Here is a 23,145-nt window from a genome sequence, read left to right on the forward strand (position 1 = left end):
CTCCTCCTCGACCTCGTGGACGACCTCAGAAGCCTGTTAACTCCGCCTCTGCCATTTCTCCGCCAAAAAGTAGGAAATCAGTCATTTTTAACCTGTCTCCAGTTATAATTTGGTGAAATCTTCTAAAATTCTCTACGCTTGACCTCCGGCCTCAACGCTGGGGGGGGGGGGGGGGGGGGGGGGGGGGTAGTGTGGAAGACGATGTTTCGACCTCCAAAACAGAGTTCCACAACAGATGAAGAACGCGGTATTCTCATTAGTCTCGTGTGATCAAATAGATTTTGATATAAAAAAGTTTGTCTTATAAAGAAATATATATACTGGAATAAGCCTACCTGAGTTTCATTAGAGTCCGTCCTCCGACCTCTATAGTAGAGTACATTAATACAGTATGTTCCCTAGACTATACATTTCAATTTCGAATTTTTTAAAGCTTTTAAATAAACTTTATAATGAATTAGATGAATAAAAAACATCATTTGATTTATAGTTATAACGGAAAATCGTCGTTTGTAAAGTGAATGGCATACAGTCTATGTGAAATGATTATTGGTCAATTATGAAACCAGCCTATTTCATAATTTGGTTTTCTTTTAATATTAATTTTAGATTTTCTATAAAATGATATTCCAGGGCCAAAAAGGTTATATAGCACAAATATGTGAAGTACACCTGCAGTATGGAAACAGTACAACAAAATGGCCGTTTTACACTTTTTTATAGTAAATTCCCCTCTAATATATATTCTATTCTCTTTGATTTTCCCGCTTAATTCATTTTTGCGAAAAAATACAAAATATATTTATATTGTATTTAAACGAAGAGTGATAGTTCAATATGAAAAGGATGTTAAAAGTCCTAACTTTTAGTAATTTATCTATAGCTGTGCAAAAAGTTTCTCTCCACTTCCCAATAGAAATAAGATTTATTTAGAATATTTTGGAGCATGAAGAGAAAATCCCGAGGTATAAAGTCCGGTTTGGACACAATTTAATTCAGTTGGTTGCAGTGTAGAAAAAGCCAAGATGTTTTTAAATACATGTTTATGACTTGTTCCTATTTGGGTAAAAAAAAAATCAATTAGAATTGAACAAACGTAAACGGAGTGTTAATTGTCTCAGCAACTAGCAATACTAAATATATATAGAAGCACTAATGGAATTGAGTCTTTGCCACAAACTCTGATTTCTTAATCCATATAGCTTTGCAACCCAATTTCTTAGACTTGAGAAATTTCAAACTATTAATTCTGTTTGATCAAATAATCAAAATTTGAAATATCAAAGGTCTACACCTCCAGTTGGCAAAGATTAGAAAATTTGAGTCCTTCAGTTGGCAACGACATAAATTGAAAAATTTGAGTTTGAGGCAAAGACTCAATTCCTTTGTATCAAAATAAAGGAATTTGCCTAATACTAATTTTCTAATCCTTATCTTTTTGCAACCCAATGTTATTAACGTTTGATATTTCAAACTATAAAATCTGTAAGATCCAATAATATAAGCTTGGAATAAAACAACTTTACAACATCGGGTTGAAAAGATGAATGGATTAGAAAAACTGAATTTGTAGCAAAAACTCAATTCCTTTGTTATTAAATATTTAAAGGATACTGTTGTGAATCAGACATATAGAGCCTGTTTCTTTTTAAATTGGGTTAACGGTATGAACCACGTTGTTTAAAGTTGGCAGAAGGCTGAAGTATCTCTGCCTAATTGAGTGTATAAATAATTCTCTTTGCCAGCTTCACAGACAAATGAAAAGTTGAAAATAGAGATGGGCATTGGTTGACAAACAACATATTCTAAGTTTGCTAAACATACTAATTTTATGTTTCTTTTCCCAGGTAGTGTATTTAAAGCATTCACGGAGTCTGTTTTTCTTCTTCACGAACTTATTTAAAATCACTTTGTTTATAGTTTTCTTGATTGTTTGTCGTTACTAAGGTTTCCCTTAAATTAACGTTTCCTGAAGTAATGGCAACACAAGAAACCAGTTAACAGTTGCACAGAGTCATAAATATAAGGAAATAGACATTATACATTTTGTACAGTCTTCTCTGAAGTCTCATCCTTTGAGGGTAGCTATGTGTATGGTATATTCTTTGAGGGTAACCATGTGTATGGTATATTCTTTGAGGGTAGCCATGTGTATGGTATATTCTTTGAGGGTAACCATGTGTATGGTAATATCCTTTGAGGGTAACCATGTGTATGGTATATTCTTTGAGGGTAACCATGTGTATGGTACATTCTTTGAGGGTAACCATGTGTATGGTATATTCTTTGAGGGTAACCATGTGTATGGTATATATTTGTAGATGAAATAAATGCATAAAATATCTAAATTTTATGGCATATATTGAAAAAACAACCAAACCCAATATTCAATCTTTACAAAAATATATAGAAATATGTTTACCCAATATCTGAGGTGATTATATGAATGTATACATATAGATACATATTTTGTTATATATTTGTAAATAATATGAAAGTATGATTGATTCTATGGTATGTATTCTGAGTTAGGTTTGCGTATGTATGCCATTCATCATGATATATACTTACCAAATAGTGAACATACTTCTGCTAAGGATATGAAAACATCAATTTTTAAATAATATTGTATTTATTATTAGATATTGAAATATTTATGATATGTATAAATGTTATTGATCTAATCACTATGAATACATTGATAGATAGATAAAATAAGAATCCAATAAGAATACAAAGAGTGTTTTTTATTTAAAAACCTTATCTACGTATGTGAATTATGCATAGACTGGGGGTGGGGTGATCCATTCCCCCCCCCTTCCAAAAAAAAGATTGTAGAGCGAAATAATGTTTATATTGCCAATTTGTCAAGGCCAGAACATAAAAAAATGTCAAAAAAGTCGAACAAATTTGAAAATTTCCGTTTGTGACCAAACATAACATGTGACAGATGTTTTTTATTCATTTTTCGGGACAATTTAGACGTAAAACATGTCTCACCCACGTAAAATATCCCTTGAATATAAACCATTAGATACCATGCAAAAAAAATATCCCGCACTTTTTAAATTAACCGTACATTAATAGTTCAAACACCTTGCCAGACAAACGACGATATCTTATTTAATATGTTTAAAGGGTACCAACATTGGCTATCCTGCATGTTCCTCCTTTAAGAAATGTTCACTTAAAATTCTCTTCAACTTCCAACAAAAGAGAAAATGTAACAATATTTATTCTACTGCATACAGCCCTATTATTTTGAGTATTTATGGTTAAACCTTTCCTAAGCTCAATGGTGTGTATTCTAGGGTAAAAATATAAAATATTATCAATATAAGATAAAATATAGGCAATGCTCTTCCCTCCTGCATTATTCATATAAATAAATATGAATAATACAGATAAAACTACGTTTAAACAATTACACATAGTTCAAAAACTTTTTTACAACAACCCTTTTAAGTCTTTGGGGTTCTGATTTTTGATGGAGGCAAAAAAGTCAAAAAGACATTTTTTGCATCCATGCCCTGTATGTAGACTTAGATCAATTTAGAACAAAGCCAATATCACTAAAAAATGATAATGTTGATAAGTTTTGCTAATTCATTCTGAACAATTTTGAGGAAAATTAAAGCCAGAAACGTTTTTTCACAAGATCAAAGCAGGCAAATTAAAAACATATTATTGTAAAAATCCGAATTACAAATTTCACGTTTTCCTACATGTTTTTTTTACCCTCTAATTAAAGAGCTAATGTGAAGAACACAACTGTTTTGTATTTCTATTATGTAACAAAATAATTGTGCGTAAAATGAGGATCTATGAGGTCACAAAGTTGTAATTTACTTTCATTCTAGGAAAATGTGAATTTTCATATTATTTTGGTCATAATTGCTCTTTTCCCGTTGCATGAATGATTAACTAAATCTGGATTCTAAATCATTTATTATTCCTATTTTGCCCTGGTATTATTATTGTGGTATTAAACCTTCAGATTAAGCTAATAATGTCACTCACTCTACAATTAGGGGAGGAAATACTTATTATTTATATTACACCTACTTTAGACCCAACACTTTACAGGAAATTTCAGTTGTTCTAAACGAAACTGATTTCACGACTCAAACTCTTTATTTCTAATTTGTATATCTTTGCAACTTTTTTTAAAAAAACCTTTGATTTTTCATATTTTAGAATGCTCAAAATTAAAAAGGTTTACATCATCAGATTGAAAATATTAATGGATTAGCGGATATGCAAATAAATTACTGTGATATATGGGTTTTCATTTATACATAAATTCAATTAGCCTATATACGAATTAAATTAATTTAAGCCGCGTCTCAAATCCCACAAAAACCGGTTTCAATTGAGCGCCGGCTTAAATCTTGAAAAATTCTATATAATTTTAAGTGGAACCAACCATATTTGAGCCGTGGTTTAAATTTAAATTCTTTAAATTCGGCCTCTAGATTTTTAAAAATATATTTAAATTCTACGCACAAAAGTAATTCAAGATACAATGTAATGTGAATTTTACATTAATTTGACGTTGTTTGCAAGATTTTAATAATTAAAATAAAATTATTCATACATTTATTATCTTAAAAAACTAATGAATTTATTAAATCTTTGCTAGACAATTGTATTTTGCTAACTGACTATTAAAAAATGTAATTGTAAGAAAAGTACAAACTTCAAAATTCCAACATTTTGGCAAACATTGCTTCAAATCCAACGGTACATTTGCGGTAATTTTGCACTGAGTTTGCGGATTTTTTAGTCAGCATAGCAGCTATCTTCTTAGTTCTCTTTGTCCAAAACCAGGTCCTTTGCTGGCTCTAGAACAATTGAAACAAAATTAGTATTTAATACTACACCTTATTAAATACATTAGCCCCACCCTGTCATACTTCTCTATAAAAGTGCTTGTGCACTACCTTACTACAGGAAAAGATATTGAAATTATCAGAATTAAACTCTCTAAAACCTGGAAAAACGACAGTATTTTTCATATTATTGATTAGATAAAGGTTTCAAGGGTACCATTGTGAATTAGGAACTGTCATCTTTGCAGGAATAATTTTATTTTATGCTTACAATCCCTTGTCTGTCTGTTTTCTTATGTTTATATTTTCCTGCAACTTTAAACCTGTTTCTCTCAATGCCAAATCATATCAAATATAAACCATTTAAAGACTTAATTCAAGGCAGAAGACTTAATTAAACCTTGGGATTGTTATCTTTAATGAGTCCCACGTCGTCTTTGGTGGTTACCCTGTAGAAGTTTTATTTACTGTACTGTAGCTACATGTTAGAATATCAAATTAGAATATAGTCTTGTTTTACAATGGTTTAATTGAACAATATAAATTCAGAGTTGTAAATGCTAAATGAAAAATAAACTTTTTTATAAACAAATTTTATAAAAACAAAATAGTTTTAATAAATGAAGTTTCTTTATATTAGGACTAGGCACGTTCCAACTTTTTCAAGTAGTTTCGTTAACGGTTTGTTCCCACCGTTTTTAAAGATAAAAATCTCAGGTAGCCGTTAGGTTTAGAGGGTAAGACCGAAACTTCGTATTTTCCGTTTTTTAAGTTACCGTTAGATAACGATTTCAATTTTATCAACAGCATTAACCGAAAAATTTCAACGACCGTGAACGGCTTTAGACGTTAAAAGTACCGTTATTACAGAATTAAGGGCGGTAACGGCGCGAAGTAGCAAAAACATTTTGTTAACGGTTCGTGAAATAGTTAACGGCGCAGCCGTTATCAGTCTATTACAGTATTAACGGCGATAATATCATGAAGCGTCCAAAAAAAATCATAAAATGTTCATGAAATCGTAAATGGTTGTGAAGACAACATTTAAAAACATTGTTTATTCTTTAACGGACCCTTCTGTTAATTTTCGAAAACCGCCATTTCGTTAACGGAACTTTGCACAGCCCTATACATATAACGTAATAATCTCTGATTACCTCTTTGAAAGTCCGATAAAAACTCATAATATCCTTGACCGATTTGCCTCAAATTATTTTAAGGTAAATCGTTCGAAACTGCAAGAGAATGCTCTAAGCTTGGTTAAAAAAAAGATGCAAATCTAAAATTTTAGATAAATCCACCTAACCTTTAAATAATATTTATGGACAAAGATTTAATTTAATTTTATGCTAAATATTCTCAAGAGCTCGTTGTCAATTTAATATCATAAGAAAATGAGTCAAAAATTTTGGTTTTGTGAATCTCGGGCTTAAACATTGATCTTATGAAGATCTAACGGAATAATCTAAATCCTCTTTGATATAGATATGTTGGGCAAACTCAGAAGAAAAGGCTTTGATTTAGGGATTAAAAGTGCCAATATATGATATCGAAATCAAGCTTTAAAGATGAACAATACTTTACACAAAATTTCCGATCTCAGATTAAAGTGATAGACTCAAGATTTAATTAAAACTTGTTCATTTGTTATTACAAATAAAGGTTAAGAGCAAAAACTGTTTTTAAAAGTGGCAGAGTTTGCTGTAAGTAGAATTAACTAATCAAAAAAAATTTCTGTAAATGAAAAAAAAAGTTTTTAAACCTGTTTTGATTTCTCGGCTTGAGACCTCTAGCGAGTAGATTTAAACCTGTGGCAGACTTAGATCTTAGCTCTGGTCTCATCCTGGAAATGATTGTAGACTTAATTCCAAGCAAGTCTCAATTTATAGTTCGGTATGGCCCAAAGAAAGATACCCTTAAAATCGTTTTTGTGTCTGGTAAAGTGTAAAGTTCTGACAGCTTACTTCTTATAGTGCGTTGGATAAATGTGAATTGTTAAATAGGAGCACTTGCGCTAAAATTACTTTAGAAAGAAAATCTTTAAATTTTGTTTGTAAATTGTTTCACAGTCATTACTAATAAAAAATTAATAATTGTTATCTTTCTTTACTGTTTGTGATGAAAATAACCGCTTTAATTTTGAAATTTTTCACTTTTTAGTTTCTGAAATTTGTAATGGACGTTACACAATAATTAAAGAAGAATGCAGATGTCAATCGTTCTGATATATATTGATTAATCATGTACTTATGTTACAGGAGTGTATTTTTCACCTTTGTTGCTTAGGTAAGTTGGATTTGCTGGGCTCAAATCTGAAAGAGCAAATACATAATTGCAAATATTTATCAATGTAAAAAAAGCAATTTGCAGTTTAAATGGCATTTTATCAAAATGTATCGAGAGAATAACTGTGAAATGAGAGAATAGCTTTTATATAAATCTTTTTGTCAAAGCAATTGTTAAACTTAATACTTTTAACATAATAATTTTGTAAATACATTCAACTGCCATGTTTTTATATATTAAAAGTTACAGTTAACAGAAAACAGTAACCTTTTAATCAAATTTAAAAATCTCGAGCAGAGTTTGAAAAAATTGATTGTTCCAAAACACAATTTTTTCTTGCTTTTTTTATTGTAAAATCTGAAATGCTTCCATAATAAAAGATGTTTAAAGTAAAATTATAAAGGAATTGAGTTTTTGTCACAAACTTAAATTTTTAAATCCCTATATCTTTGGAACCTGATGATGTAAACCTTTGATATTTCAAACTTAGATTATTTGATCTAACAGTATACTTAGTTTGAAATAAATAAGGTCTAAGACATTGGGTTCCAAAGATACAGGGATTGGAAAATCAGAGTTTGTGGCAAAGACTCAATTCCTTTACTGATTAAAAAACCACATTTTCTCTAAACTTAAAGATATCTCTATGAATTCAGTTAAGAATCCCATTTTTACAGGCTGTCCCACGAAACATGATCGTTTAAACTTCATCTTTGATCATAGAAATTACAATATAGCAAAGAAAACTAAAATTATCGAAATCTGAACGAATAAATGTCATTAAGATATTAAAGACGAAATTCAAGTTCTTTTATCTCTAAACTACCATTATTAGTGGGACACTCAGTACCTTGTTTCTAAATTATCAGTATTAGTGGGACACCCTATACCTAGTTTCAAAACTATCATTATTAGTGGAACACTCTGTACCTTGTATCTAAACTATCATTATTAGTGGGACACTCTGTACCTTGTTTTAAAACTATCATTATTAGTGGGACACTCTGTACATTGTATCTAAACTATCATTATTAGTGGGACACTCTGTACCTTGCTTCTAAACTATCAGTATTAGTGGGACACCCTATACCTAGTTTCAAAACTATCATTATTAGTGGGACACTCTGTACCTTGTATCTAAACTATCATTATTAGTGGGACACTCTGTACATTGTATCTAAACTATCATTTTTAGTGGGACACTCTGTACCTTAAATCTAAACTATCATTATTAGTGGGACACCCTGTACCTTGTATCTAAACTATCATTATTAGTGGGACACCCTGTACCTTGTATCTAAACTATCAATATTAGTGGGACACTCTGTACATTGTATCTAAACTATCATTTTTAGTGGGACACTCTGTACCTTAAATCTAAACTATCATGATTAGTGGGACACCCTGTACCTTGTATCTAAACTTTGATTATTAGTGGGACACTCTGCACCTTGTATCTAAACTATGATTATTAGTGGGACACTCTGTACCTTGTATCTAAACTATCATTATTAGTGGGACACTCTGTACCTTGTATCTAAACTATCAATATTAGTGGGACACCCTGTACCTTGTATCTAAACTATCATTACCTTGTATCTAAACTATCATTATTAGTGGGACACTCTGTACCTTGTATCTAAACTATCATTATTAGTGGGACACCCTGTACCTTGTATCTAAACTATCATAATTAGTGGGACACTCTGTACCTTGTATCTAAACTATCAGTATTAGTGGGACACTCTGTACCTTGTATCTAAACTATCAATATTAGTGGGACACCCTGTACCTTGTATCTAAATTATCATTATTAGTGGGACACCCTGTACCTTGTATCTAAACTATCATTATTAGTGGGACACCCTGTACCTTGTTTCTAAAATCTCCTGTGATCTACTGAGTCTCTTATTGTTTGTCCCTCCAGTAGAACTAAACAAACAAACAATATCTTTAAACAAACAATACAAGAATACAAACATTGTTCACAGCAAACTAGGGGGTTGGAAATAATGATTTGTTTAACTAGAAGCGTACAGTTGCTCTAAGGCCAAATTTAATGAATTTGAACCGCGTCGCACTGGTTTAAATCTCGAAACACTGATTAAAATTTTGAAAGTTGAACTAGAGTTCAGAACTTTAGTTGCACAATAGCTTAGTGCTTTTCTTCGAAATGACTTTTTTCACACGAAATTTCGCATCAATTTTGTTTCAATAAAAAAACAGTTTAGGGCGAAATTGTGTATTCATTAGAATCAAATATTTTTTTTTCACGAATTTGCGCATAAATATAGAATTTAAGTCATAATTTTTGCATGACTTTCGTATGAACACAAGGTTTTGGCACGTTATTTTTGGTTTACTTTATTAATAAAATAGGTAATGCTAAATATCTTTTGAAAAAAAAACGCTAAAAAGGTGCCATGGAGGTGCGTCTCAGCCTTACTGATGACATCTTTAAATTAATCTATGGATATGTTATACATATTATCTTTTTTGTCTGTCTGCTTCTGTGTTACCTATCTCCGTCGGCTGTACCAAATTGTCGTTTTTTCCAGCTATTCCGTTGAGTTTCGAGAAACAATTTAAGATTGTGTCCGTGTTTGACATTGATAGTTTAAGAGATCGTTCTGCGTTTGACATTGATAGTTTATGAGATTGTTCGTGTTGACATTGATACTTTATAAGGTTGTGTTCGTGTTGACATTGATATTTTATGAGGTCGTGTTCGTGTTGACATTAATATTGAAGTTTTGCTGAACTGATTAGCTCGTATGCCTCATAAACCAACGAGAGGGATTGAGTTGTACCTTGATCAAAACCAGACCTTCACTAAAATTGTGAATCTAAATTAACCATTAAATCATTAAACATGGATTTGACCAAATAGGGTGCACTAACCTGTAACTACGAATAGAACCTGTTTCACTTCTTAAACTTCTCTAATGAAAAAAAAAACATCTTATTGTGTCAATAAAAAATGTAAAGAACTTGAGCCACAGATTCAATCCCTAATATCTTTGTAACCTGATGGTGTACAAATTTGATATTTAAAACTTAGATTATTGATCTGACAGAGCTTACAGCTTGAAATATATACGTTCTGCGACATTGGGTTGAAAAGATAAAGAGATTATAAAATCAGAGTTTGTGACAAAGACTTGATTTTAAGAAACTATATTGGTCAGAAATTGACTCATTTTTTAAAGTATGCCCCTCCCCCCTCCCCCCGCCCTCCTAACACTTATATCCTAAATTAATAATTTTGTTAAATATTAGGGGTTTCTTCTGACCAATATGGCAGCAAAATTTAGAATTATAAATGTGTCGCAGTAAATCAAATATTTAAATTTACAAAGAGAAGAAACTGGAACCATGTCAAATATAAAATTCTAAAATTAAAGATTTTAAACATTTACAAAAAAAGATTCATATATCATTGAAAGTTCCCACAAAGTTGTTTGTCATAACTGCAATCAGGCCCATTTTTTATATGACCTTATATAATCTTAGGAAATATATTCTTGCCACAACTTGAATCCTTTAATCCTAATATATTTCAACCCTGGTTGTTTCCAACTTAGACTATTTGATCTAACAAAAAGGGAAATATATAAAAGGTTTAAATACGACATCATTTGCAAAGAAGTATGGAAAGAAAACCAGAACCGGCGATTTAAAGAATACAAAAAAAAATACGATACAGGTCTAAGCTTTCGTTGGGCCTTATTTACGGCTTGAGCTTTCGGAATCTAACTGCATCTTATTTTCCACAAAGTTGAGTTCAAAAAACCAGTTTTATTTTCTATTTGGCGGGTTTTCATTGTAGAAATTGGTATATTCCGGCTTTTTATGAGAACAAGACTCAACATTAAGCCTTATTCTCCACTAAAACCAATCAAGGTTTTATTTTCATTGGGCCTACCTCCTAAGTCAAGCCTTAGATCTTGCAGCTGTCAAAAACATGACACAAGCTGTCGTCATGAGTTGAGTCTATGATAGGATCTTAAAGCGGGGTTTAAGGAATTACGACCTGGGCCGAAGCTTTTAAATCGCGGGCTCAGAGCTTATTAGCTCTGTTTCCAATGAAAATGTTAAAATACAAGAAAGACGGTACGAAGCGCCCTGGATGCGAAGTTAAAACAATTAAGATATTTTCCTGTGATGAGCTGATAGAATTTACTCGAGATAAACTTCGGAACCCGTCATGGATCGACTCCATACTCCGACTAAAATAAACACAAAATATTATTTAAAAAATAGATTATCATTTAATTCATTAACTCATTTTTATTCTTTGTTTTGTTTTTGTAAGTTTGTTTAACATAACATAAAATCCTGGACCAGCTTTTATTAACATTTTTTACAAAAACCTAAACCTTCAAGGCTACAGATGCGTCCTCGTTACTTTTCCGTTCTCAATAGGGTTTCATCCCTAGAGTGCGTCCTATTTTGCAAGAAATAAACCTTAAATTTAAAGTGCCCATCGTAGATATCGAGATCAAGATCAAAGCTGGGAACTCTTGTATTGTGGATATATAAGATCAATGATTAATCTCTATATTCAGTGTTAATCTGCAGATTTATTTATTCATAATTCCGCAAGCTGTAATCGTATCCTTGAAAGAAAGTTAAAATGAAGAGATTAATTATTTATCCTCAAACTAGCAGTTCCTGCAGTGGATATCGAGATCAAACAATCAGGATTATGAAAATTTTCCAGTTCTGTGCATCACACTACTCAGTGCACATAGATTTCGTAGATTTTCATATTTCCCCCCTCCCCCCCTCTATTCTACTGTATATTTGTAGATTTTCATATCCCCCCCCTTCCCTCTACCCTCCTGTATATTTGTAGATTTTCATATCCCCCCCCTTCCCTCTACCCTCCTGTATATTTGTAGATTTTCATATCCCCCCCCCCCCCCTCCCTCTGCTCTACTGTATATTTGTAGATTTTCATATCTTCCTTCCCCTTTCCCTCCCTTCTACTGAAAATATGTTGTATTTTCTTCATTCTAATATCCTGCACCAGTAAACCAAAATGTGATAAATCTTTTTTTCTTTCACATCAAACATATTTTATTCCCTTAGTTAGATTCTAAGCAAATTATTACAGCAATTATAAAAGGAATGAACACTTGCCTCTTCCTATCTTCAAATATCTTTTCAACCTGAAGGCGAAAACCTTTGAAATTCAAACTAAGAATTCTGCTTCGTTAAAATTTTAAATTTCAAGAATAGTTGATACATTCAGGTTGGAGAAATAAAGAAATATTACTTTCGGTAAGTTATTTTTAAATATGTCAATATTCAACAATCCTTTTTAGATTAAAAAAGTAAACAAACCTTATTTCTTTAACAATGTTGTTCGACAGATGATAATTGTTAGATTTATCAATATTGTTGGATTTAACTGCCGTTTTGAACGAAGCATTTCTTCTTGCAGCCGATCTGAATTTGAAAATATAGTTATTTGCTGCTCATGGTGCGTATATTCGTATTGAATTTGATTAAAAAATTTAGTAGAAAAGTTGAAAATTGCATCATTTGAAGGTGAATGTGAGGTTTATGGAATTGATTCTTTGTCACAAACTCAAATGTTATAATCCCTTTATCTTTGCAACCTAATGGTGTAAACCTTTGAAATCTCAAACTAAGACTATTTTATTCAACAAAGTTCATGGTTTGAAAAGATAAAAAGATTAGAAAATCAGAGTTTGTGGCAAAGAATCAATTCCTTTGCATAAATTTCTACGTACATTCAATGAAAGATGGGTATCGTTAAATTTTAACTGATCATTTTTTTCCTTTTGGAGTTTTAAAAAACTACTGACAAACCTTCTTTTCTAGAAAAACTAATAGTGAAACCTGACTTAGCTTTAGTTTACAGTTTTTAAAAACGACAAATACGTATTTGAAAAAAAATTGTTTATGTAAAAAGGTTGGAAATCTGTAGCGAAGCGAGTGTTAATATTTTTTCCATATACTTTTAAAGATCGGTAGAGCGCTTTCCTTTGAGTTCGAAAAACGAACGTTTTCATCGTTGATAAAACGATCAAATTAGATTAAAAAAAAACTTTAATGCAGAAAGTTCAAAGGAAAAGTGCACTTTTTTTAAATAAAATGGCGCACTAAACAAACTTACTGGTAAAATACTTCTAAAATTATTAATTAAATCTGATTCCTGAAATAAAAAAGTATAAAAGTATATTTTTCCCTGAATGCTTTATTATTAGAGTTGCTGGTGGTGGCATTTGTGAAATCTAACGCGAGGAACCCATTAACAATTTATCATTTGTAACATTTCTCCACACTGAGTGCCTTAGTTTATAAAACAAGACAATAAACAAAAAGAAGGAAATGAGTTTTTGCCAAAATTTTCTAATCCCTATGTCTTGGTAACCTGGTGGCGGACACCCTTGATATTTCATACTTTGGGTATTTGATCTAACAGAATTCATAGTTTGAAATATCTAAGGTCTACGACATTGTGTTGCAAAGATATAGGTATAAGAAAATCTGAGTTTGGGACAAAGACTCAATTCCTTTGGAGTCGATTGAATCGCTGTTAGCTTCGAATTAAGAAATAATATTCTAATGACATCATCATACATCTGACAAATAAAAAAGTTTGGTAAACAAACAGTTTCACCGAAATTTACAAAATGACCAACATTTCCAAAATTCCAGATAAAAAAATTCTTGTTTTCAGAGATCATTAACGTTATTCCAATTGCGCAATCCTTCATTTAATTCATTCCCTTTTTTTCGCTTTAAATTGCGTCAACAGTTTTTTACGTTTTTCTCTTAGTTTTAAACTTTTTAATTTTTTTTTTCTCTTTAAGAATAAAAAATTAGGCCTATTCTGTATTCACATTATTCAACGGGTTAACCCAACATAAATATAATTCTGTGCAATCCCATTTGCTAGGACTATTACAGATCGTTATAGAACATTAATACAACCATTCATGTAATTACACATTCAATACCTTTCCAACAAACAAGGAAACATTGTCATAAACTTATACAAGATTTTTACTCATTATAAAGTCAAATTTTAAGTAAAATGAGCCCGAATTTAAAGAATTTGAGCCATGGCTTAAATTTGAGACGCGGCTTTAATATATGTTTCAAGATTTGAGCCGGCGCTCAATTGAAACCGGTTTCTGGTGGTTTTGAGACGCGGCTCAAATTCATTTAAACCTTGAACTGATCAAGGATGAAAGAGTTATCCTTATTGATGTAGAGGAACGCTTGAATTTTTAAAACGTCGCTTTCAAGCTATTTTATATTTTAGAAATATTCATATTTTTTTAAAGAAATCTGTATAGAAAGTAAATATTTGCATTCAAATTTTTAAATCTGTGTTGGACATATAGAATATTTGATATTTTCGAGGATTAAACGTAAAATCAGCTGCAGTTTACACTGTACACTAGCGTACACTCCAATTGTTAGACAATTCAAACACAATTTTAGAGATAATCACCACAAGTTCTCTTTACTCGATGATCTTCCAAAGGTTTATTTGGGTTACTGTTGTAAATTGGACAAATTTGCATGAAAGTTCATTTGAAAATACGCTTACAGACCCTTTAAAAGAATTTTTCACCTATAGATAAAATAACTATTTTTTTAATATGAGAACACAATGTAAATAATTTGTCCACTAAATTATGTCTTTGATACAATTAATTATCAATATTTTTTCCAAAATTTCTTGTAAATTTTGAAATTTATGTACAAAACTAGCAACAAAGGAATTGATATATTTTTTTCTTATATTCTAGTTTCTCCGCTGCAACTCTAAACTTGGTTTATAATTTTCAAAATATTCATAAAAGTATTTTTGGCAGTAGACCGAATTCAGTCATCAGATCTTTAAATAAACAGCGTTTCAGATTGTATTCAAAGTTTCTTCCTGTGTGGGTAACTCTGTATAACGTCTAGTTAGGAGTGGTTTGTTTGTTTTCGTTTTCACTCATTCCAAAAGTTGTTTATATTTTCAAATAAGCGGATTCTCCTAATTAAATGCATTTAAACGTAATTTCATGTGACCCTAAATAATCAGAATCAGATATATAACGCGGATAATATCTTTGTTTTTCGATTTTGATCCTTGAAAATACATTCTCTAAGTTTCCTTCCTAATACAGAGAATACATTTTTAGATAGAAAAATGACATAACTTAATAATAGTTTGCTCAGTCAAAGGTTTCTGTAAAGGGAGCCATGTGTAAATTAATTGATCATGATGTATCTCTACAAATAAAAGGGTCACTTGAAATTACGTCTACAGTTCCTTTAGAAATAACATTTTAGCAAAAAATATTTTTGTTAACGGTGCCTTGAGTAAAAGTGACATTTTTTCTTCCTCCAACTCCCTGGTATTCATATTCTGTACTGTAATCTGCCATCAAAACATCGTCATCCTCCTCCTAGAAAAATAAGAGTAAATATGCTGGAACAGAGTCTGAATTTAATGAATTTGAGCCGCGTCTTAAATCCGCCAAAAAACGGTTTCAACTGAGCGCCGGCTTAAATCTTGAAACATTGAGTACAATTTTAAGTGGAACCAACCACTCAAATTTTAGCCGCGCTCAAATTCTTCAAATTCGGCCTCTGATCTAAAGCTCAAACTTTTGGTTAGGATTTCAGAGGTTAAACCACTCCGTATTCAAATCCTAAACTAAATTAGCTGATTTTAATCCTAATCTGGTGATTCTTTCATGAACAGCTTCGTTACGGTTAGACGTTTTTAGTTAGATGATTTTCTTCACATTAAGCAGATTTTTTTTTCATAATTAGCTATTTTTATCATAATCAGCTGATTTTATGATAATCCGCTGTTTTTGTGAAATAATCTGATTTATCATAATCAGGTTATTTGATCATAATAAGCTGATTTTTATAATTAACACTAACTAGAATCATTTGGGAATAATCATCTGATTTAATCAAAATTGTTTATTTTATCATTAACAACTTATTTTATCATAAGCAGCATTGTCTGATAAACAGCCGATTTTATAAAAAAAAGCTGATATATAATAAACATCTGATTTTATCCCTTCACAATGGTTCTAGTTAAAGGGACCGTTCACTTATTTGGGTAATTTCAGGGTAAACTAAACAGCCTATTCGCTTTTGATTGGTAATAGTCTTACTTTTCAAAGACAACTGGGGCCAGAGAAAAAGCCGATTTTTCGTTCAGAATTTGAGCAAAAAGGGACGGTCCCTCTCTATTAGACACTTTTTGATGTTTTTTTTCAGTAACAGCAGCCCAATAGCATTTAAATTTATTATATTTTGATGTCATTATGTGTTCGTTATTACGTACAAAAATATGAAAACTTTTGATATTTCAATTAGAAAGAAATTTACGTTTTTCGTATTAAAACATGTAAAATGTGTATTCAAAGACGACGTCTCTACTACAATCAATTAATCATTTCTCGTTTTTTGGTTCGCAGATTTTGTAGATTTTGTTCCCGTATGTGCACAACTTTTTATTTGTCATGCCGCGTTCAATCCAGCTTTTTACACAGGTAATACCAATTTTGAATGCAATAAAGTAGTGTTATTTTAGAAATAGAAAGTTAAAAAACAAAAAAATTACAAAATAATGACATTTACAATTAACGAACACATAATGACATTAAAATACAATAAATTTAAATGTTATTGGGCAGCTGTTACTGAAAAAAACATCAATTAGTGTCTATAGAGAGGGACCGTCCCTTTGCGCTCGAATTCTGAACGAAAAATCGGCTTTTTCTCCGGCCACGGTTGTCTTTGAAAAGTAAGATTATTACCAATCAACAGCGAATAGGCTGTTTAGTTTACCCTGAAATTACTCAAATAAGTGAACGGTCCCTTTAATACCTGGACTGAAGAATCTGAATCAGCATTTTCTGCAAGATCATGGTAGGACCGGATAAGATCTCGTATCTCAGATTGATAAGCTAACTGAAATATATATTTCATTAATATCCTACTAGATCATGGTAGGATCGGATGATATCTCGTATCTCAGATTGATAAGCTAACTAAAGTATATATTTCATTATATCTCCTACTAGATCATGCTAGGATCGAATAAGATCTCGTATCTCAGATTGATAAGCTAACTGAAGTATATATTTCATTATATCTCCTACTAGATCATGGTAGGATCGGATGAGATCTCGTATCTCAGATTGATTAGCTAACTAAAATATATTTCATTATATCTCCTACTAGATCATGCTAGGATCGGATAAGATCTTGTATCTCAGATTGATAAGCTAACTAAAGTATATATTTCATTATATCTCATACTAGATTATGGTAGGATCGGATGAGATCTCGTATCTCAGATTGATAAGCTAACTATAAAGTATATATTTCATTATATCTCCTACTAGATCATTGTAGGATCGAATTAGATCTCGTATCTCAGATTGATAAGCAAACTAAAATATATATTTCATTATATCTCCTACTAGATCATGGTAGGATCGGATGAGATCTCGTATCTCAGATTGATAAGCAAACTAAAATATATATTTCATTAATCTCCTACTAGATCATGCTAGGATCGGATTAGATCTCGTATCTCAGATTGATAAGCTAACTAAAGTATATATTTCATTAATCTCCTACTAGATCATGGTAGGATCGGATGAGATCTCGTATCTCAGATTGATAAGCTAACTAAAATATATTTCATTAATCTCCTACTAGATCATGGTAGGATCGGATGAGATCTCGTATCTCAGATTGATAAGCTAACTAAAATATATTTCATTAATCTCCTACTAGATCATGCTAGGATCGAATAAGATCTCGTATCTCAGATTGATTAGCTAACTAAAATATATTTCATTATATCTCCTACTAGATCATGGTAGGATTGGATAAGATCTCGTATCTCAGATTGATAAGCTAACTATAATATATATTTCATTATATCTCATACTAGATCATGGTAGGATCGGATGAGATCTCGTATCTCAGATTGATAAGCTAACTATAAAGTATATATTTCATTATATCTCCTACTAGATCATGATAGGATCGGAATAGATCTCGTATCTCAGATTGATAACCTAACTATATAGCAAAGTATAATACATTTTTAACTTCTGAAGCGAAATAATGTTACCTGAAAGGATTTTTAAAAAAGATAAAAATGATATTCACTTCCTCTTTATCTGGGCAAAACTATCCTTATATTTAAATTTTTTTGATTTTTTTCTTTCAAATTGTCTGCATAATTCATAATTTTGTAATTGTATCAGTTTTTTTCAAATTATATTTTTTTTCTTTTTCAAATTTATAATATTAATTTCAATATCAGTTTAAAACTAATACGAATTGAAGGAAGAAGAAGTTGTTTACATAAAGTAAATTTTAAAAAACTGCACCTTGTGACTGGCTGGGGGTTGAGTCCAAGTAGTTGAACCAGCTTTAGATCCAATTCTTACATGCCCGTCATAATCAGACTAAACAGGGACCGAACTTAATGAATATAAGAGGTCGTTGAACTGGCTACCGCAAGTTCAAATGTGTTTGACCGATTTTAATCTTTCTTGAATGTTTAACTTTGAATAGGTGGTTTAAATTTGAACCGGCAGTAGGTAGTTTAACGATGTAGCTCAAATTCATTAAATTTATATTCTTTTTATAACAAATTTTGTTCAAAATGTCGAATAACAAAAATCATTATAAAATTACCAACATTTGGTTTGAAAACAGAATGGTATTGATATCTCATAGCTTTTTAATATATCTCGCATTCTGTTTTGAATTTAGATCAAATTGTTCGTAATTTGAAATAAACTAATTAAATTTTTGTATCTAAAAGTCTTCCCCTCTCTCTAATTGCGTTAGGCGCCCCTCCTTTTTTGTCCTAGCACTCTTATTTTTGACACTATCACCATGAAATTTTTTTACTTTTAATGAATAGTAATTTAAAGGATTTTTTGGTAAATTTTTTTTTAATCTATAGGGTAGGGTACAGGGCAGAAAAAAATTCTGGTCTGTAAAAAAAAATCTAAAATAGCCCATATCTTTTTTGTGACCAAAGCTACAGATCTAAAAACTATATTTTTAAAAAGCCATCGAAAAATGCATGTAGAAGCATGCATCACACTTTGATAAAAAGAAATATTTTTTCACTTATTTGACGCTTTTTTAGGTTTTTTTCAACTCTCCCTAGAACCCAAACTATCAAAGTTATCGGTCTAATTTCTATGAGCTGGCCATGAAAAATTGGGCTGTGATTATGCATTTCAATCATATACCTATTCTCTCAGGTTTTTTTTCTAGGGGGGGGGGGGGGCGCCAAACGCCGCCCCAGGCTACACATAGATTCAAACCCCCCAGCCTTAAACATAATTTTTTATGTGGTGGGTTTTCTTAGAAAATAACTGGCGGATTTAGCTGCAGAAAAAAAATAAAGAAAATTGCTAAAATTTGACCCTTTTCAATCAAGAAAAACGCCGTAAACTTATTGATCAGATAAAGGTTTAAATGCTACTGTTTTCAATCGGTCTGGCTCCCTTAAATTAAACTTGAAAATAAATGGTCATTTTTAAATAACAAAATAAGTCACTTTAATGTAAAAAAAAATACATTTTTATAAGATTGAGGAAAAGAATTTTGGAGGTAGATACATTGTTAGAATTTAATCCTTGAAAAATGCGAGAATCCTTGAATTGAGAAATCCGATTAAGCTTCCTTATCCACTCACAATTCAGCAAATTAGGGTAAAGACTGTTTTTCAATTCTTAATTCAAATTTTAATTTTTAATTTTTAATTTTAAATCTAAATTTGAACTATAATGTTTTCAAGTGACTGTATATTTGAAGGGAGGAATGCTGGATCAAAATTGTAGAATATATTGTAGAATATATTGTTTTTTTTTATAATTTTAAAAAAACTTTTAATTTTGACAACAACAATTCAAGAAGCAAATTCACATTGGTAAAAAGGTAAGTAAGTCATTATTTATAAAATGTAACCCAAAAAAAATTAAACCGTAAATGGTTCATCCCAAGATTCACAATACAAACAAAATCTGACTTTATTTAAGTTAAATGTCACCTGAGAGAGGATAGAGGATGCACCATGTTCTGCGTTCTGAAAACGTTGTCGTTGAAACCAGTTTTTATCTCGCTCCGAGCTTAAATCCGAGCCTAGATCAGATCCTAGTCCTGATCCATATCCAGATATTGAACCCTGATACCCATCCAGTAAATCAGACTCAGGTCCAAATCTTGAACCTCTGAACAAAGTTTTGATATTAAAGATATAAACACATATAATGACACCCAAATAGACTTTAGTACAAAAGATGGCAATGTAGAATTTGTACATTCAGTACAGCTTGCACTCAATTCAGTTTTTGTGTCTGACAAAAATGTCAATAATACTGATAATTTTAGAATAAAGTAGTAAATACCCTACTCCTAAAACTGCTTTCCTCAGACCCATACAATCCAGGTACAACTTGTCAGCTTTCAATCTCGACACGGACACAATGGGCCAGATCTCTTCAACTATCAATGTCAGCACGGACACAAGTCCGTAAACTATCAATGCCAAACCACTGGGCATGATCTCTTCAGCTATCAATGTCAACACGGATACAAGCTAGTAAACAATCAATGCCAAACCACTGGGCCGGATCTCTTCAGCTATCAATGTCAACACGGACACAAGCAAGTAATCTATCAATGCCAAACCACTGTGCATGATCACGTCAGCTATCAATGTCAAGGCAGGCACAAGCCAGTAAACTATCAATGCCAAACCACTGGGCATGATCTCTTCAGCTATCAATGTCAACACAGACACAAGTGAGTAAACTATCAATGCCAAACATGGGCACAATCTCTTCAGTTATCATTATAAATCTAGACACAATCTCATCAACTCGTTTGTAAAACAAGGAACAAATTACTCTCTTGCCCATAACCAAAGCAGAGTCTATTCCAACTGACGTGTATTTAGATATCTATGTTACAGGTTAAGTTTAATGTACATATTTACAAGATTAGTCCAGATATATATATGCATAGTTGAACTAATCACTGACAAAGTTATAAGTTAATCACAATACATGTTTTGACGTATTTACAGACCTAGCTAGGCTAGATTAATTGAATTACAAGTTTTGCAGAGTTAATGATAAGTGTATTTAGATTTACAGACAATGTACAACGTAATATATCTAGGTATATGTTCAGGTTAACAAATATGGGGATTGCTATGATATTTGCTACAGTCGTGTATAATTGGTCCATTTCTCTGTTGCCACCTAATTAAATTGAAAGTCTATTTGATGATACAATAACTAGGGCTGGGCACGTTCCAACTTTTTTGAAATCGTTCCGTTCCGTTCTAGAACGAGGGCCTTCAGATAAATCGTTCCGTTCTCGTTCCTTTTTTGTTGTATCGTTCCGTTACGTTCCGTTCCGTCCCGTTTGGTTCCGTTCTGAGTAGAAGAACGATCTTCCTGTTCCGTTCAGTTCTTGGTGTTCTTATTTAAAGAACGGTTCCATCCCTCTCATTCTGTTCTTAGTCAAAGAACGTTTCCATCCCCCCGTTCCGTTTTTAGTATAGAACGATCACTAAAACCGGGTTACCTTAAAAAAGGGGGTGTACAATTTGTAGATTTTTGAAAAATATTTAATTCATAATCAATATTTCAATAATATCAAAAAGAAATGGAAATAAATTATAGAAAACAATTTTTTCAACCAAAATTCTCCCCCCCCCTCCCTTCTCNACTATTTCTAGATGATTTAGAACACATTCCTGATTTAAAATGCGTTCCCAACTTAGAACAAGTTCTTGATAATAAGAACGCGTTAACGATTTTAACCGTTCTTTTCAAGCAATTCCCGTTCCGTTCCGTTCCGTTCTTTTACTAATCGTTCCAAATTTTTTAAGAACGCGTTCTGAGCGTTCGTTTTTTTTCGGAACGATGGGATCGTTCTTGATTGTTCCGTTCGTTCTCCGGAAAGAACGATCGTTCCACCAGGAACGCGCCCAGCCCTACCAATAACAGTTTATAATAGGCCTCTGTTAATTGGTAAACAGTTAAAAGAGGCATAAACAGTATGATATCTACAATTAGAAAACTGCGTGGCCGCTTAAGAATTTTTTTTTGAGAAAAGTCTCTAAGTTGTTTAAATGTTATGTTTTAGTTAGGAATTCGACCGAAACCCCGCTATTTCATTGAAAACTTTTAAAATAAGATTCTTCTACACGCTACTCTGACTAAATAAAGGATTTGGGGGGCTGCTGGAGCCCCTAAATCTTTTTTATAAATGTAAAAATAGGGCAAAATTTTTAGCAATCAAAAATTGATCAGGTTTGGTGGAAAACTCTACATCAACCCCCCATCCCCCCAGCCCCTCCATCCCAATCATCCATCCCCATCCTCCATTTCAGCTTAGGGTTAAAATATGGGCAAACAAAAAATAATGAGATACACCACTGCACTGCTCCAGAACAAATTATTTCTATAAAACTTGCTTAAGATGCAATAAAATGATAGTGCACACCGGACTAACCAGAGTTAGAGGCATTCGGTTTCTTCTATTTGAAATTATATGCGTTTTGGTCTATAATTAAACTTTGTTTAACTTACGGATTTGTTTGTTTTATACTTTTTATTCAAGATGTATATGCCGACAAAAAGTACTTAAGAAAAAAGGCTAAAAAATGATGTTTCTTAGGACATATTGTGATCGAAAGTTACAGTTTTCTGGAATATTGTCAGAACCGTTAAATCCACGTGAGTGCCCTAGATACAAATGTATATGATATATATAGACATTGTATTTAAGAAAAATAATTTACTCACTGTTGGTAGGGATTGATCGTTTTCACGTTTAAAAAAAACGATGTAGAAAAAAGAAAAAACAAAAAGGTCGTTTTCAAAAACGATCGTTCTATTAATATAAAAGCGATCAAGGGTCTGTCCTAGTGAACGATTTTTGGACCCCCCCCCTCAGGCCCGTAGCC

At 31.7% G+C, this 23,145-nt stretch overlaps 1 protein-coding gene across 1 annotated transcript in view; it reads right to left on the bottom strand.

Moving 5' to 3' along the window:
* Nucleotides 1-4,582: 4,582 nt before the first annotated feature.
* Nucleotides 4,583-23,145, bottom strand: part of LOC111708914 (uncharacterized) — a 23,996-nt gene continuing 5,433 nt past the window's right edge. The window contains exons 8-19 of the mRNA XM_023482419.1: nt 20,215-20,395; nt 18,533-18,610; nt 17,010-17,093; nt 15,472-15,562; nt 13,345-13,384; nt 12,468-12,578; nt 11,278-11,347; nt 10,020-10,060; nt 8,991-9,050; nt 7,106-7,144; nt 6,595-6,675; nt 4,583-4,844 (exon numbers count right to left, since the gene is read on the bottom strand). Coding sequence (XP_023338187.1) covers nt 4,799-4,844; nt 6,595-6,675; nt 7,106-7,144; nt 8,991-9,050; nt 10,020-10,060; nt 11,278-11,347; nt 12,468-12,578; nt 13,345-13,384; nt 15,472-15,562; nt 17,010-17,093; nt 18,533-18,610; nt 20,215-20,395 — 922 coding nt within the window. The 3' untranslated portion in view covers nt 4,583-4,798. The remainder of the gene's footprint in view (nt 4,845-6,594; nt 6,676-7,105; nt 7,145-8,990; nt 9,051-10,019; nt 10,061-11,277; nt 11,348-12,467; nt 12,579-13,344; nt 13,385-15,471; nt 15,563-17,009; nt 17,094-18,532; nt 18,611-20,214; nt 20,396-23,145) is intronic.

The sequence above is a fragment of the Eurytemora carolleeae genome, unplaced genomic scaffold, assembly GCF_000591075.1.
Source record: "Eurytemora carolleeae unplaced genomic scaffold, Eaff_2.0 scaffold904, whole genome shotgun sequence".
NCBI lineage: Eukaryota > Metazoa > Arthropoda > Copepoda > Calanoida > Temoridae > Eurytemora > Eurytemora carolleeae.